This window comes from Melospiza georgiana, chromosome 9 (assembly GCF_028018845.1).
Source record: "Melospiza georgiana isolate bMelGeo1 chromosome 9, bMelGeo1.pri, whole genome shotgun sequence".
In the NCBI taxonomy this organism is placed as follows: domain Eukaryota; kingdom Metazoa; phylum Chordata; class Aves; order Passeriformes; family Passerellidae; genus Melospiza; species Melospiza georgiana.
This window is the reverse complement of record NC_080438.1, coordinates 25,623,869-25,639,522: the sequence shown is the minus strand read 5'-3', so window position 1 is coordinate 25,639,522 and position 15,654 is coordinate 25,623,869. Positions and strand designations below refer to the sequence as shown.

Here is a 15,654-nt window from a genome sequence, read left to right as displayed (position 1 = left end):
ATGTTTTGATGTGTCTGTACCTGCCAGTACCCATTATTACCAGTTCTGTTGAAAATTAGCCCAAATCAGTTATTTGCAAAAAGAAAAAAAGTTATTTGCAAAAAGAAAATTATTAGAGGAGCATGATTTCAACACATTTACTGTTATTACTGGGATATTTGCATACAGCAGAGTCCTGTGAGTTAGTTTCATTTTAAGAAGTATTTCTTTGCTCAGAAGGAACTAATAAATCTTTGCACTTCTCCTGTTTTGCTTTACTGTTGCATGTAAAAATATGTTCCTTTATCACTTAGATTTATGGTTTTGAAGTAGTTTGAAATTCACTTTTGCTTTTTCAGTCCTTTCATGGATGCTTTGTCTCACTAATGCTTTCCTTTATCATTCAGTTATTTGTTTTTTCTCTTTCTGAATAATATTTGTTCAGTTTTGGGGTTTGTTTCCTTTCTTTTGAAAAAAACCCTTCTCTCCATTGTAGAAAGCATTTGGAGTTCTATTGTCTATTTGTTTTGTTTCAACATCAATAAAAAATAGATTTTAAATCTTTAGAATAAGATGTTTATCATGTGAAAGCAGAAAATTAGAGTAGGAGTATTGTATATCATGGAGAATATCACATTTAGCCCAAGTTAGGAGCAGAATGATTTGCAATGGATTGACAATTGTAAACAGAGTGTTATTAATGACCCATTTTTGCTGTGGAAATATATAATAAAATATAAAAGACAAAAAAATAAAAAAAAATTTCTTATGAATTCTTAATGAGGGCTTTTTAGTGTATTTCGTTGCAGTTCTTTAAATTCAGCAAATCTTGAGGGATCCTCAAGCACAGATGAATAGAGGCTAACATTTCCAAAATATAACAGCTAGAGTTTTTTTATTCTGCAGAACTCAAAACCACAGTATGTTTGTCTTGTGTGTCATCTCACCCTCTGTAGTGAGGTTTTGGATGTAAGTTTTGGTATTATATTCACTTAAACAATCAGAAAAAGAAATATTAGATTAAATGCTGAAAGAGTCAAAGATTAGAACAAGTTTTTCTTTGTTCTGAGTAAGAAACAACAAAATGGCTGTTTTTTTGGTTATAATTTTAAATTCTGTCCTACAAGTGGCTAACACCTCTTCCTGTCTTTGCTTCTGTTAATGTAGAAAACAGCATGGGGCAGACTTTCTGCATTTGTGATGTCAGAGAAATCGTTTTTATATCAAGGAGATACTAAATGTATAATAGGAAGGAGAGGCAAAATGAGTAGTAAAGAGACAAAATACAGAACTTTGGTTTTTTAGCTTGCCAGACGTGTTAAACTGAAAATAAAATCTGAGTCTGTAGCATCTGGAGGAGGCTATAGATTTTTGGAAGTCATAATAAATTAATCCTCTCATCAAAAAAGCTTTTACTGAGTTTCACAGAAATAATTGAATGTGTGGTTTATGAGGCTATTGCCTTAAGTTGAATACATGACAAATTTGCTAACACTGTAAATCTGACTATGTCAGAAAACTGGGGGGTTGGAAGAAAATGCCTCATGAGCAAGTTACTCCATTATAATTCCCTGTGACTTCCTGGAGCCCTTGATGCCATTTGTTTGGACACCTTTGGGGTTTGGATCATTTACTGTGACAGTTCCTATTACCCTGTCTGGAGGTCTCATTTGTGTACTGTGTTTGTTTAATGTAAACCTCCTCAGTTTTTACCTAAACAAATGTAAAGCTCTGCGAGGGCTTTGCTAAGTGGGCCCAAGTGGTCTCACTTGCTGAGTGCAGTCAAACCTAAATAAGGCTTTTGGAATTTTCTGGGAGCAGCTTCTGCTGGTTTTGTTGAGCTGGTTTGGTTATTCATCCCAGTGAAACTCGTGCATCTCTCAGGTGTGCAGGTTATTTACATCTCCTCCCCTGGAAGGTTTGTTCTTCCAGCACTGCGCTGCTCCAACTTGCTTTCTCTTTTTGGTTATGGATGTGTTTTCTAGGTCCTGTTTTGGAGAGTTGATCTTGCTTTGTGCTTTGTGAAACCTTTTGTTCTTTACTGGGGTGACTTCTGCTTTTAAATAATGGGGTGGAGCTTCCAAAGGAGAGATTTTCAGGGGTCTGTATCTGTCAGCCAAAACCATGGTGTGCTGTGGAGGTTGGGAAGGAGAGGGGAGGAACGTGAGGTGGCCACAGAGGAAAAGCTCCCTCCTCACCCATTGCAAAAGCCTTTAACTGCTCTTTTGCCTGGGACTACCTTTAACTCTTAATAATCTATTTATTCCTTTTAAATTCTGGAAATTTAAAAGCTACCTCCCATCTGTAGTTTGTGATGAGGAAGGAACCCCTTGCCTCATTTGAATATTCAATCAGTGTATGTAGACTTCTGCTTTTAAATAGTATGATTGGTAAATCCAGTCCATCTTCAAACTTTGTGAAAATCACTGAGTATTTACAACTTGTGAGGTGAATATTTGTGCTATCTAAAAACCCACATTATTCATAGGACCCTGGGATGACAGTCACTCAGATGTGCTTCATTGCTTTTAAATGGTTCGCACTGAAAATTGTGTATTTTGAAGGAAGTCATTGATTTTGTTTCAATAGGTAATTAAGATATGATGGTTCTTGGTTTTCTTTCTAACACTATTTTGTACTGATTAAAGGTAGTCACAATTAATCAGAACTGACTAATCTGGTTAATATTCCTCAGAGGAAAAGTTTTCTAAATTTCATTCTGTTTCTTCTGCAGTGTTCTTCAGGTACCTAAATAATTTCAGAATACCGTGGATTTTTTTATGCTGCCCAAACTTTTAATGAATTTGTTAACATTTCATTAACCCTGTTGCTTTATTGTTCCCTATTTTCTGAGAAGTAAAAATGTTGGATTGAATATATTTCAATGCTGTAACCTGGAACCATGCTGCTGAAAAAAACCCACCAAAAATATTGTTGCTTTGGACCTTTTAATGGGCACTTGTCAGTCCAGTGTTATGTCACATTCTTGACATCCTTTTCATTTAAAAAAATCCCAGGGTTCACAGTATGTTTATCAAGATAACCTGTACTGTTGAATGGTGGAGTCACAGGTGCTTGAGACTGGAAGTTGTTTCTGGATGTCTCTCTGGCCCAAAGCAGGTCCAATTAGGTCAGGTTATGCAGTACTTAATGAATTTTTAAATAAGCTGCTCCAATTCCTGGCTATATGATTGATATCCTTAAACAAAATGTATAAATCAAGAAGAGCTACATTCAGTTTATAATTTATTGAAATAAATTGTGGGCCTGGTAGTTGTTTGAAGGCTGTCATCAAAACAGGAATTATTCTGTTTCAGGATGGGACAGTGTTATGGCATAATTAGTGTATGGATAGCACTGAGACGCACCTAGGATTCTTGGCTTTGGGAAAAATCTTCTGAAGCCCCTGTAAATTTCCACTTAAGTGAACTTCACTGTTTAAATAGTGATAGCATTAGCAAGCTGTGGTACCCTGGATCCAGCAGGGGCACTCGTGGATATGCAGTGTGAGAGCACAGAGTGCTGCTCCCCTGGCATTACTCTAGCAGCAGGTTATTGGGAGCTGAAAGAGCTTTCTGATCCAGACATGGCTTCTTTATATCAGTAACCCATAAATAGATTTAATGCACTGGTTTTTAAAATTGTTTCAAGAGTAGCACACATTTTTAATTACTATGAATTAGGCACACAGGGTGGTTTTGGTGATCAAAGATCCCTGTTTGGAGAGAGAAAAAAATGGAATATCTTGAAATGTTTGCATAACCATAGAGATGTGAGCCCTCTCAAAGGGGGCTGACACTGGGGAGGAACAGCCTGGAGCAGATCTTGCCTTAGTAACGTGTTCTTGTTTTAATTTTTTTTTTTTTTATAGTCACAACCTTCTCCCAATGAAATTCTAAAGCAGATGGTTGTTCCTTTTTCTTTTTTTCTTTGCAGGGTCTACTTATAGCTGTCTTGTTAGAACATGGATATTTAATATTTATGCAGTATGTACATGTGCACTGCTACCATTTGCTGTCTACATTATTTTAGTCTTCCATCTTGCTTAACAAACAGTGTCTGGACTCTTCAGTTTTACAGTGTGGTTAATAGAGGTCTTTCCATCAAAAAAGCACATAATGCTTCTGCTGCTTTTTCTTACTCCTGTGCCCCTTAAATGTCATCAAGTTTACAAAACTGGGGATATATGAACAAGTGAGTTATTCAGTTTAAAAGAAAATAGCTTGAAGCCTCTATTGTATTTAACCCCTCTAACTAGGCTCAGAAGAAGTTTGAGCTGATTTAATCCTCTGAGACAGAGTTTTGACAGAAGTGTGAAAATTCCACATTGCTGTATTTCTTCACAGCTGAAGCAGCTTCTTTTCCTCAAGTAAAGAGAATTTTGTTGCAGCAGCAGATCATTATTAGTGTAGGTTCTGTGGTACAAAACCTGTGTTTGCTCTCTGTATCTTTCAGATGCAAAATAAAGGATAATTTTGTCTCTCAGCCAACTTTATCTGTTGACTGACATGAATTAAATGTATATTGTGAAGAGTATGGGAGGGAGAAGCCAATCCAGAAAAACCCAAATAAACCAAAACCTCCTACTCTTTCCTGGAGGTTTATTAGATGAACACCATCAAGAGCTGTGTATGACTGCAAAAACCACAAGGATGATAAATGAGACACGTTGTTAGAAAGAAACCACTGATTATTACCATGCACAGTGGATAAACTGATTTAAAACCTGATCTGGTAGGGAACTTTGTTTTTGCTGTAATTTGATACAGCCTCATGGGTTGTTGCTGTAGCTTATGGGTACCTCTGACCTTTTCCTTCTCTGCTTTTTAAATAATTATTAATGTAATATTTGTTTCTAAATGCAGGATAAATCTTATTGCAGTATCACAGTAACTTAGCTGAGTTCAGCAATAAAACATTCTGACTTCATGTAGCCTTAACTTTTAATGGAAATTTTTGAAAAGTCATGTTTATCTATTCAGAGAAAAAGAAACCATAGCATTTAAATCTTGATTGCATCTATTTTTGTGTTTATTAAGCACTTACTTAAGCTACGTTTTTTTAATGTCAGTTTGTACAAATGGTGTTGGTAGATGATGACTGTCAGTAGTTCAGTCACAGGGTGTGACTTTGTCCTCCTGGAGTACCAGGGAACTGCTAAACATCATTTTTCCTTTCTTCTCTGGGGACCAGACACTCATTCATCTGCTGTTCTGGCCAGCAGGTCAGGTGTATCTGATATATGAGGATGGATATTAAAAGTGGGTTTAGTTCACTTGGGTCTGGTTTTTATTTTATGTATTTATGTATTACGGTTTGCATGGGTATGGTTTTTATTTTATGTAGATCCCATAATGATAATATTGTTGACCAAGAGTATTCACTAAATAGAGAGTGTTTCAGGGCATGTTTTGAAGCAAGCTAATCACTTTTCAAAACATATTATAAAAGTTCTGATGTATTTTTGTTCTGCATGCTTGACTCAACATTTGTTTTCTCTTTTCAGGCAGCTATAAATGGTGTTATACCACAAGAAAATGGCATTCTACAAAGGTAAGCGCAGAGGACTGGAGTAGTACATGCAGAGAATGATGCTGGGTAACAGTTGCTTATTTTTTTCCTTCCTGAATCCTAAGAAGATGACATAATTCTCCTTTTAAAGCTGTTTCTGGAGCCACAAATTCTATTCCTGGCAAAGCTGATTTAACATTCAGTTTTTCCCATACTGATAGAGGACTAGCTCAAACATCTGTTCAAAATAGTTAACTTTTATTTTATTTTCACTTGTGGTTGGGTCATTCTTTGCAGGGCTGTCTCTTTACAAAGACTGTGTGTTGGTATGCTTCTGGCTAAGTATTTCTTTTTCCTTATGCATTTTATAAAGGTATTGATATTCCATGCTTCCCTATTTCTGGCCAAAACCATTTGTACTTAGTTTGTTTTTTTTTGTTTGTTTGTTTTTTTAAATTGAATTACAGGCAGCAGAAACTGTGATAGATTAAAGTAAGGTTGTTCCCTTCTAAAAGTAGTTTTACTGATTTTCTTTCAGCTTCTGAATTAAATTTTGGCTTGCATTCTGATGCTTGGATATCTTGAACTCACTGAAATTTGATCTTTTAAGTGCTGATGAGGCAATTGAAAACACCAGATCAGAAATTAAGCTACCTGAGAGAGACAGTAAAACAGCGTTTAAAAATTTGTTCAGAAAAAATACTTAATGTACTATTTAAAAATTTTCAATGAAATGAAATATGATACATAATATAGGTAAAGTGGTGTTTGACTTCCCTGTCAATACTTCCTAATTCAACAGAGTCAGGTTTTGATTGAGGATAAAAGTATTTTCCCAGTAAAGTTACTAAATATATATTTACTGTAAGGCCTGTTTAGTCCATGTGAGATCAAGTCTTGGTTGTGGAGAACTCTTTCTGCATATAAATTGTGACCTCAAGGCATTTCTATCCAAGATCCCAGAATGTTTGTTTGGGTAAAAGAAGCTGGAGAATAGTTAGAGTAGTTAATGCCTGTCTTCAATCACAAGGTGGTCCAGTGCCCACCTACATTTTCTTTCACAGTAATTTATTAATTTTTAGAAATTATTAGATAGCCAAATGTGTTTCAAATGGGTATTTTTTTTACTTTTTGTCTTGTTTTGTATTCTTCCAGTGGAAGTGGTTTAAAGGGAGGCTCAGAAGATTTAGAAACCTGCTTTCCAGTGGTTTTCAGATAAGGCTTATTTTACTGATGTGGGGCCTTTTATGTTCTATTAGAGGTTGCTAGTCAGATATGTAGGATGCCTTTTGTGGTGGAATCAAATAGAATTAATGCAACTGGACTTTGAAGCAAGTTAATTTATTGAAGAGAAAAAAGTACACTTTGTTGTATAATTCAGTTGCTTGTTTTGTAATCCAGTCCTGAGAACTGGGATATTCATTGCTTCTTGGGTCTACTAACAGAATTGTTACGTAATTGTACTTAATTCTTATTTGTCCATCAGGTTGAAGAAAATAACATATCACTTAGTATTTATACTTTTTTAAATACTGAAAATTAGACTGTTTCCTGTGCTCCTTAGAGCTCTGACGTGGGCCTTTGACTTTTGAGCCATAGGTCTGAGAGTGTGGGTCTTTGTAGCTGGGCATTCATCCTTCTGAGCATGCTGATGTGAGAAGTGAAGGAGCCCCTTGTTTTACAAGCATAACATGTTTTTCTGTTTCAAATGTGAAAGGCACAATGATGGGATTTGCAATAGCTGAGTACTGTTGCACTTCTGTGACATGCATGCCATCCACATTTGCACTTTCTAAAGTTCAGACCTCCTCTAGATGACAGATTTGACTTGCTCTATGAAGCATTTCCACTGAGAACCTCATGGTATCTAGAGAACAGAAGGAATTTTTCAAATAAATTCAGATAAAGAATAGAAATGGGACAAGTTTTTTGCAGCATTTCTGAAATCCACCATGAGATTCTGTAACTGCCCAGCATCTTCCTGGTAAGAGCATCTAAAAGGCAACACCCCAGGCTTACCTGATGAAGTTTCTTGCCTTCCAAATTTGATTTCTGTACATCATAGGTTTTTTTTTTTGTTTTTTTTTTTTTTTTTTTTTTGCCTGGAGTGATATTCCTGAAATGTCATGTTTTGTTACACTTGTTTCCTATCCCAGTTATGTGGAGAGGCTCTCTGGGGAAGATGAAGTGCTTCTGGGTAGTGAGGATATTCCAGTTTATTCTGACCTGTAATGCTGTGGGTATCCTTGAGTCAGGTATGGAGACATCCTTATATGAACCTCCAGGAGCCTTGCAGGATTTTGAACTTCAAGGCAAGCTAGAATTCACATTGCATTACTGTTGTACTTCTAGATGTTTTCTTTCTAAACACATGCTTCATTATCTTAATTTATTTACCTTAAATGTGTATCTATTTTCATACCTGACTTGTTTCTCACTAGTTTGGTGTGAGAAAATGCCTATCTGGGTGCAGAATTTTGAGCTGTATTTCTTATTCTCATTTCCACTAGCCCAATGATGTATAAAGCTGGTCGTTGCCATGGTGCCAATTTTTATATGGCCACAACACTCCTGGAACAGGAAACAATCCCTCTCCTCAAGATAATTCTGATATTAATTACATAGTGGATTTAAAATGTTTGTTTGTCACCAATGCTGACCTCCTGTAGTGCTCCTGAGCCCTGAAAGGTTAAAATTGCTAATACAGAATTTATTTTTAATAAACATTTTTCTCAGATCCAACAGCAATAATTCAAGAGGTGTGTGCTGGACTGTAGTAAGTGAATAATACTGTCATTTTGCTTCCCTAACTTCTGGCTAGACATGCCAAGCTGTTCTGTTGACATAATTTTATTTTCCTGTCTTTCAGTGAGTACGGTGTAGAGACCCTGCATGGACCAGCCTATGGCCCCAGCAGTCACTCTGCTGCAGCTTCCTCAGCTCCTTCCTCCTCCTCAGCATTTCGCCATGTAGTGCCATCTAGACAAATAGTGGAAAGACAACCTCGAATGCTGGACTTCAGGGTTGAGTACAGAGACAGAAATGTGGATGTAGTACTTGAAGACAGCTCTACAGTTGGTAAGGATTTGTAAAAATGAAATTAAAGCTGCTGTCGTGAAACTGTTAAAAAGACAAAAGAGTCAACCCCAAAAATCCAAGTCCTAAAGCAAAGCAGAACAAAACCTCTCAAAGAGAAAAAAAATCATCCCCCCAAAAATGCATCCTCCACAGCTACTAACCATTTTCAAATCTCTTTGCAGCTTTAAAAAAAGCAAAATTTCACTAATCCATGGTAAAGGTTAGTGGTCTATCAAATATTTATTTTGAAATCTAGCTTTCTTATGAACTTGCTTCAGAAACAAAATGGAGATTAATGATTAAGTTAAGGCATGAAAATGTAATTTGGGATAGGATTAGTGTAGATGCAAGCTATTAATAAGTGGATGATCTTGGCATTTCCTCTTTGAATCTGCATGGCATCTCGTTCTGCACAGGATTAGTGACAAGATTAGAGGAATTCTTCCTAGTGTGAGGAACATCATTGCATTCTTTTTAGTTCAATTTTTATTTGACTCTTTCATTCAAATTAAGATTAATTCTATCAGTTTTATTTTCTTTCCCTAAAAATGATGCATTTTGAAGCAGTATTTTAGAAGTATGCTAGTGTTTCAGAGCATGTTAATTTTTACATCCCCCAAATCGGGAATTAATTTACTTCTGCTAAGGAAGAAAAGTATTTTCACTTTTTTGTTTTTAGTGAAGAGCTTATACAGATCCAAATAAGGAGCTACGTGAAGGAATAGTTGATGAAAGCAATTTTCCGTGCTGCAGCCTTTTGTCTGGGATGAAATTTGGAAATTTGGAGACTTTTGATCCTCATTTGTCCCTTCAGCAATGGATTTGGTGTTGGGTGGCGCCACCTAGCGGTGATCGCTTTGAATTACCGATGGGTGTTCTCTGTTTTCCTTTGTGCTCAATTACACCCATGGAAATTGGGCATCAAAATCTCATCAGATCGGAATTTTTCAGCTGTACTGCTTTGCTTTTTCTTTTCTTATTGGATTCTTAATAGTTAGCTTTTACCTGAAAGCTGTAGGGCAGAAGACAGTTTGTGTAAACTTCTGTATTTTGGGATATAAAGATGGAGGGCAGCCTTGTTTAAAGTCCTGGGAGAAGCGAGCAAGGCAAATTCTAGAACTTCAGCTGTGAACTTGAGGAAAGAACATTTTTGGCTTTTTTGGGGATCTGCTCACCCATGAGAAGCTGCCCAGGAGAGCACAGGGGCCCAGGAGAGCTGGTTGATCTTCAAGGACAACCTCTTGAAAGCACAGGAGCAGTTCCTTCCAACGTGCAAGAGGAGCAAGCATGGCAGAAGGCCAGCACAGAAGAAAAAAGCATTTCTGGCTGAGATAAATTCAAAAACAAAGTAGCCAGAGCTGGAAAGTAGTGATGGGCTGCCCAGCAGGAGCACAGAGGTGTGCAGGTTTGGAGTTAGGAAGAATAAAGCTCAGCTGAAGGTGAAACCACTGAGGGGTTAGAAGGGTTTCTGTAAGTACATCAGCATGAGAGGAAAGGCTAAGGCAAATGTGAAGCTGTGTTCAGTGCTGATTGCTGAGCTTGGTCTGTGGGAAGTTTATGGAGTAAATCTTTCTGGAAGCACTTTTTGGGCATGGGAGAGAAAAGAAGGGGATTTGGAACACCCAGCATGGATTTACTAAAGGCAAATTGTACCTCATCAGTCAGCATTATTTGCCTTTTACAATTTGATGACTGGCTCAGTTGACAAGGGGAGAGAATGTCACTGTGGCTTTGATGTACTCTGGCCTTTGATGTACTCTGCTGTTGTATTTTTCCAGTCATAATGTTAAAATAAAAAAGTGATCAAAATAAATGTTAATCTGCTCAGAGAAGGTGCTGATATTCTGAGGGCAGAGCTGCTGTTTATTTGGCCCTGGGCAGCCTGGAAAAATGGGCTGACAGGAGCCTCCTGAAGTTCCAAGAAAATAAAGTTGAAGTCCTGTATCTGGCATAGGATAAATCCATGTTATCCCCACCTGATACCTGGTTGAAGGCTGATGGGCTAGAAAACAATTTAATAAAAGGGATCTTGGATGCTTCAGCAATGAGCTCTTGCAGTGAAGAAGACCTGCCATGTCCCAGGCTTTGTTGGCAGGAGTGTAGCAGGTGGATCCCAGGAAATCATCATTTCCCTCTATCCAGCACTTGCCAGACTGCATCTGGAGCACTGTGTGGGGTTTTGAGGTGCTCACTAGAAGAAAGATGATGACATCCTGCAGTAAGTCTGGTCAGGGCTCTGACCTCTGGGCTAACAGGAGAAGAGGCTCAGAGAAGGGGATTTGTCCAGCCTGGGGAGCAAAGGGAAGGGCACAGAGCTGACCTCTGTCTGCAGCTGCCTGCACAGAAAGATGGGGTCAGGCTTGTCTTGGAGGTGCATGAGAATGGGAGGTAAAAGACGCATCAAAAATTCACATTTAAATAAAAGGATTTTTTTTTTTTTTATTGTGAGTGTGGTGAAGTGCTGAAACCGGTTTGCCAGAAAAGTTGTCAAATTTCCATCCTCACATGTTCAAGAGCCAGTTGGACAAGTCATTGTCTAAACTGGTTTAATTAGACCTCTGAATTAGGTCTGGGTCACATGAACTCCAGAGACACCTTCCAGCCTGAGTTACTCTGTGACTGGAATAACTACAGGGGCAGAAGAGCATCAGCCTGTACAAAACATTGGAAAAGCTGTCAGAGCAGTCAGTTGTATGAACATTCCAGCTCCTTAGGCCTGGACTAATGCTTATGAAATTTGATATCAGAAATATGCACCCTCTTTAAGTCTGGTGCTCCAGATAGCACACAGCTGTGTGTCTAATAAATATGGAATATAGAATTACCAATATATGTGTCCAAATCATCAAATCTTTGTGTGATTCTCCAATCATTCATGCTTTGTAATTATTTTTTTAAGCTTCATTTGTCCTTTACTGTTTGAAGAGTATGTTACAAGGCTGAAAGTCCTTCTCTTAGTAAATTTTTCTTTGCTCTTGTTTTTTAAAGTACAACTCACTGCTGTTTGAAATAAAGCAGTAAATGTGTATATTTTATATATTTCCTTTGTTTTTTCTCTCTAGGAGATATCAAACATATTCTAGAAAATGAACTTCAGATTCCTGCATCTAAAATGCTGTTAAAAGGGTGGAAGACTGGAGATGTAGATGATAGTGTAAGTTTTCAACTGTGTTTTCAGTTAACTGAACTCAGTTTCAAACTGAGCATCTGTGGGTGGGGATTACAATGCAAGAATTGTTAGTTTCAAACAGTGTCAGATGTCTTGGGTGGCACACAAAGAACTCTTAATCTAAAACATTGCAAAATAAAATCAGGACAAATCAGTTTGTGTTTGGTTTGTATAGAATGTGGCCCACCTACAAAAATGATGTTTTGAAGTAACAAGAATTGTATCTTGAACCAAAATATTTGCTGATATACCTTTGGTCAAAAAAAAAAAAAAAAAAAAAAAAAGAAAAAGGGTCAGAATTGGTGAATGTTTTATATTTATATTGATTTTTCTCCCCTCAGACTGTTTTAAAAAGTCTACACTTGCCAAAAAATAATAGTCTTTATGTTCTAACACCTGACCTGCCTCCTCCTTCTTCAAGTCATTCTGGGTAAGTCTTTTGGCCATAAATTCTATTTGTATGGGTTTGGTTTTTTGTTTTTGTTGTTTTGTGGGGTTTTTTTGTGTTTTTATAAAGCCACGTGTATATTTGTAGGAATCTGAAGACAGTAAATGCTAAGTGTTTTCACTGCACTAGTGACTGTTGGGATGAAAAGAAGCTTGTTGGGGTTTTTAAAACTTTGGTGGGGTACATGAACCTCTTAGGTAATACACACACAGAATTTTACATCTGAATTTTACAGATGGGATGACTTTCATTTAACAGAAATCCCTGTGGAAATGAGTGCTGGCCTTGCATAAGTTGCTGCTTTATGTTGGTCCATTTAATGTATCTCATAAATCTGTATAAATCATTCCCATCTGTTGAGAATTTTCTTTATGAAATGTTTGTTACATTATTTTATCTTGTACTTTTAAAAGATATAAGATATGTAGAGGAGCTGAATAATTAATATAAAAGATATATTAAATAGATATAATATTTATAAAATATAAAATATAAATTAATTAACATAAATTAATTATTCATTAATAATTAATTAGAATTTATTTCCTTGAATTGAGAAGGATATATTTTATTACTGATTTGAACACTCAAGAAGTAAGCAGTGAGTTTTCATATGTCACCGAATCACAGAATCGTCAAAGCTGGAAGAGACCTTCAAGAGTATCTAGTTCAACCCACAATAGTCACCTCTGAAACATATCCCAGGTGCCACATCCAGATATCTCTTGAATACTTCCTGACTCTACCACATCCCTGGGCAACTTTATCCTGTGCTTAACCACTCTTTCAGGGAAAGATGTTCTTCTAATACCTAATCTGAACTTGCTGTGGTGCAATTTAAGGCCATTTCCTCCCATCTTTCCACCTGGGACATGGCAGTGTAGACGGACTAATTTTTTTGAGGAGTTTAGAGAGTGAGAATGTCCCCCCTGAGCTTCAGGGTTTCTCCAGGAACACCCCAGGCTCCCTCAGTCACCTCAGGACTTTCCTCCCCAGCTCCATTCCCATTTCTGACCCTGCTCCAGCCCCTCCGTGTCCTTCCAGAGCTGAGGGGCCCAGAGCTGGGCACAGCCCCGAGGTGTGGCCTCAGCAGCACAGGGGACAGGGCTGGTCCTGGTCCTGCACTGTTCCTGCTGCAATCCAGGTGCCACTGGCCCTCCTGCTAAAATAAAATCCAGGTGCCACTGGCCCTCCTGCTGAAATGAAATCCAGGTGCCACTGGCCTTCCTGCTGAAATCCAGGTGCCACTGGCCTTCCTGCTGAAATCCAGGTGCCACTGGCCCTCCTGCTGCAATCCAGGTGCCACTGGCCCTCCTGCTGAAATAAAATCCAGGTGCCACTGGCCCTCCTGCTAAAATAAAATCCAGTTGCCACTGGCCCTCCTGCTGCAATCCAGGTGCCACTGGCCCTCCTGCTGCAATCCAGGTGCCACTGGCCCTCCTGCTAAAATAAAATCCAGGTGCCCCTGGCCCTCCTGCTGAAATAAAATCCAGATGCCACTGGCCCTCCTGCTAAAATAAAATCCAGGTGCCACTGGCCCTCCTGCTAAAATCCAGGTGCCCCTGGCCCTCCTGCTGAAATAAAATCCAGGTGCCACTGGCCCTCCTGCTAAAATAAAATCCAGGTGCCACTGGCCCTCCTGCTAAAATAAAATCCAGGTGCCACCCACTGGCCCTCCTGCTAAAATAAAATCCAGGTGCCTCTGGCCCTCCTGCTGAAATAAAATCCAGGTGCCCTCCTGCTAAAATTAAATCCAGGTGCCACTGTCCCTCCTGGCCACCTGGGCACACCTGGCTCGTGTTCAGCCCCTGGCCAGCAGCACCCCCAGGTCTCTTTCTGCTGTCAGGGAATATTGCGAAGGTTTGAAAATGAAATGATGTTATATGGAAAATTCTCTTTTAAAGTAATTAGCAGTTTTCTTCCGTGTGCTTCCCTTTGCCGAAGGCGGCCCTGTTTGTGGTTTCCCAGGAAAAAATGGGAATTTTCCTCGGTAGCCGCTAGAGGGTGCGCGGGAATTGAGCGTGCCGAGGGAGATGCTCCGGAGCTGCGAGCTCAGGGATGCCTTTGGAATGGGGAAAAATGCACGGATTTCAGCTGGTCCGGAGAGGGAGTTGGCTTTCTGCCCTTGTAGGTGATAGGAGAATATTCTGCTGGTGAGGGGAATTCTTGGAGAGTCAATTGAAATTTGTAGCTGCCTTCCCAAGGACCGAAAGTACTTTGTATATTACTAAAAGGTACTTGTACACATTAACGTGTAGTCTGTGGAAGAATTAAGAATGCTGATATGAATTGTAAAAATAATAATTATAAGAAAAGGAGCATTAAGAGAGGGAAGAATGGCACTGAAACAGAAGGTGGTGTACATGAACTGTATGTGCAAACTGTATTTGTGTGTGAGGACAATAAGCCATTGTACCTTAGCAGCTATTTGAAGAACAGTGAAAAGACACCATAGCTGCTAATTTTTTTCATTTCCAATTTCAAAATTTCCTACCCAGGTATTGCTGTGTATTGTAGCTTGAATGTTATAATTCTGGAGAGAAAACTGGAGTCTGAAGAGAGTTGTTTATTGCAACTGCAGTAAAGTATATAACAACAAACTGTTTAAAAACAGTTCTCAGCCTTTTTTATTGGATTAATGGTTTTAAAGAACTTCACTTGACAGTAAAATCAAAGTAGTTGTTACCTTTTATAGTTTATATTTGTTTCATAGTGGAGATTAGTTCTGGATATTTTTAAGATAAAAGTTGGTAGCTTTGGGACAGCAAATGGTGCCTAATTAGTGGCTATTTAAACACGGATAATTTGAAGGCTAGATCATCTTCCTGAAGTCATAAATTCTAGATGAAAGGGGAGGCTTGCCTCCAATTAAAGCATCAATGCAGATCAAAACACATCTAATTGAAGCAATGTACCAAACCCAGTTACACTGTTTACTGCCTACTGTTAGGTCAGTTATTATTCAGATTAGTTTGTTACCCACAATTTTTAAAAGCGTCATGCTCACATCTATTATTAATGGATGTTGAGGAACTTTGCCTCTTGCTCTGGGAGTTCATCTGTTGTTTTCTTCAAATGCCTTCTGTTTTGAACTAGAGATAAATAGTTGTGATTTGAATATCTCCAGAAAGTGATATTTGAAAAGCCTGAGATTCCAGTATGTGATATTTTATCTATATGCCCTTCTTAAAAGGAACAGCCTGGCCTCAGCTCTGTGAGATCCAGTTTTTGTCTGTTCTTTATAGTGAGGCAGAACAGTGTCTGAAACATCCTATTCCAACACGAAGGCATTGAAGTTTATTGTGACAGACTGAATGGGCTTAACCCAGAACTGACTGAAAACCAGCATCTAAATGTAATAGCAAAGTGATCCTGCCTTTTAAACAAACAAAAATCTCCTGAGGTATCTTTGTTCATCAGTGGCCTACCTAAAGCTTTTATAGGTAATAGAAACCCAGTGAATTACTAC

The 15,654-nt window shown here is 38.3% G+C and overlaps 1 protein-coding gene across 1 annotated transcript in view; it reads left to right on the top strand.

The window, feature by feature from the left end:
* The window catches only part of FAF1 (Fas associated factor 1), a 145,520-nt gene that overhangs the window by 25,162 nt on the left and 104,704 nt on the right, over positions 1 to 15,654 (top strand). Inside the window, exons 3-6 of the mRNA XM_058030494.1 lie at positions 5,486 to 5,532; positions 8,360 to 8,568; positions 11,631 to 11,722; positions 12,079 to 12,167. Of these exons, the coding sequence (XP_057886477.1) occupies positions 5,486 to 5,532; positions 8,360 to 8,568; positions 11,631 to 11,722; positions 12,079 to 12,167 (437 nt within the window). The remainder of the gene's footprint in view (positions 1 to 5,485; positions 5,533 to 8,359; positions 8,569 to 11,630; positions 11,723 to 12,078; positions 12,168 to 15,654) is intronic.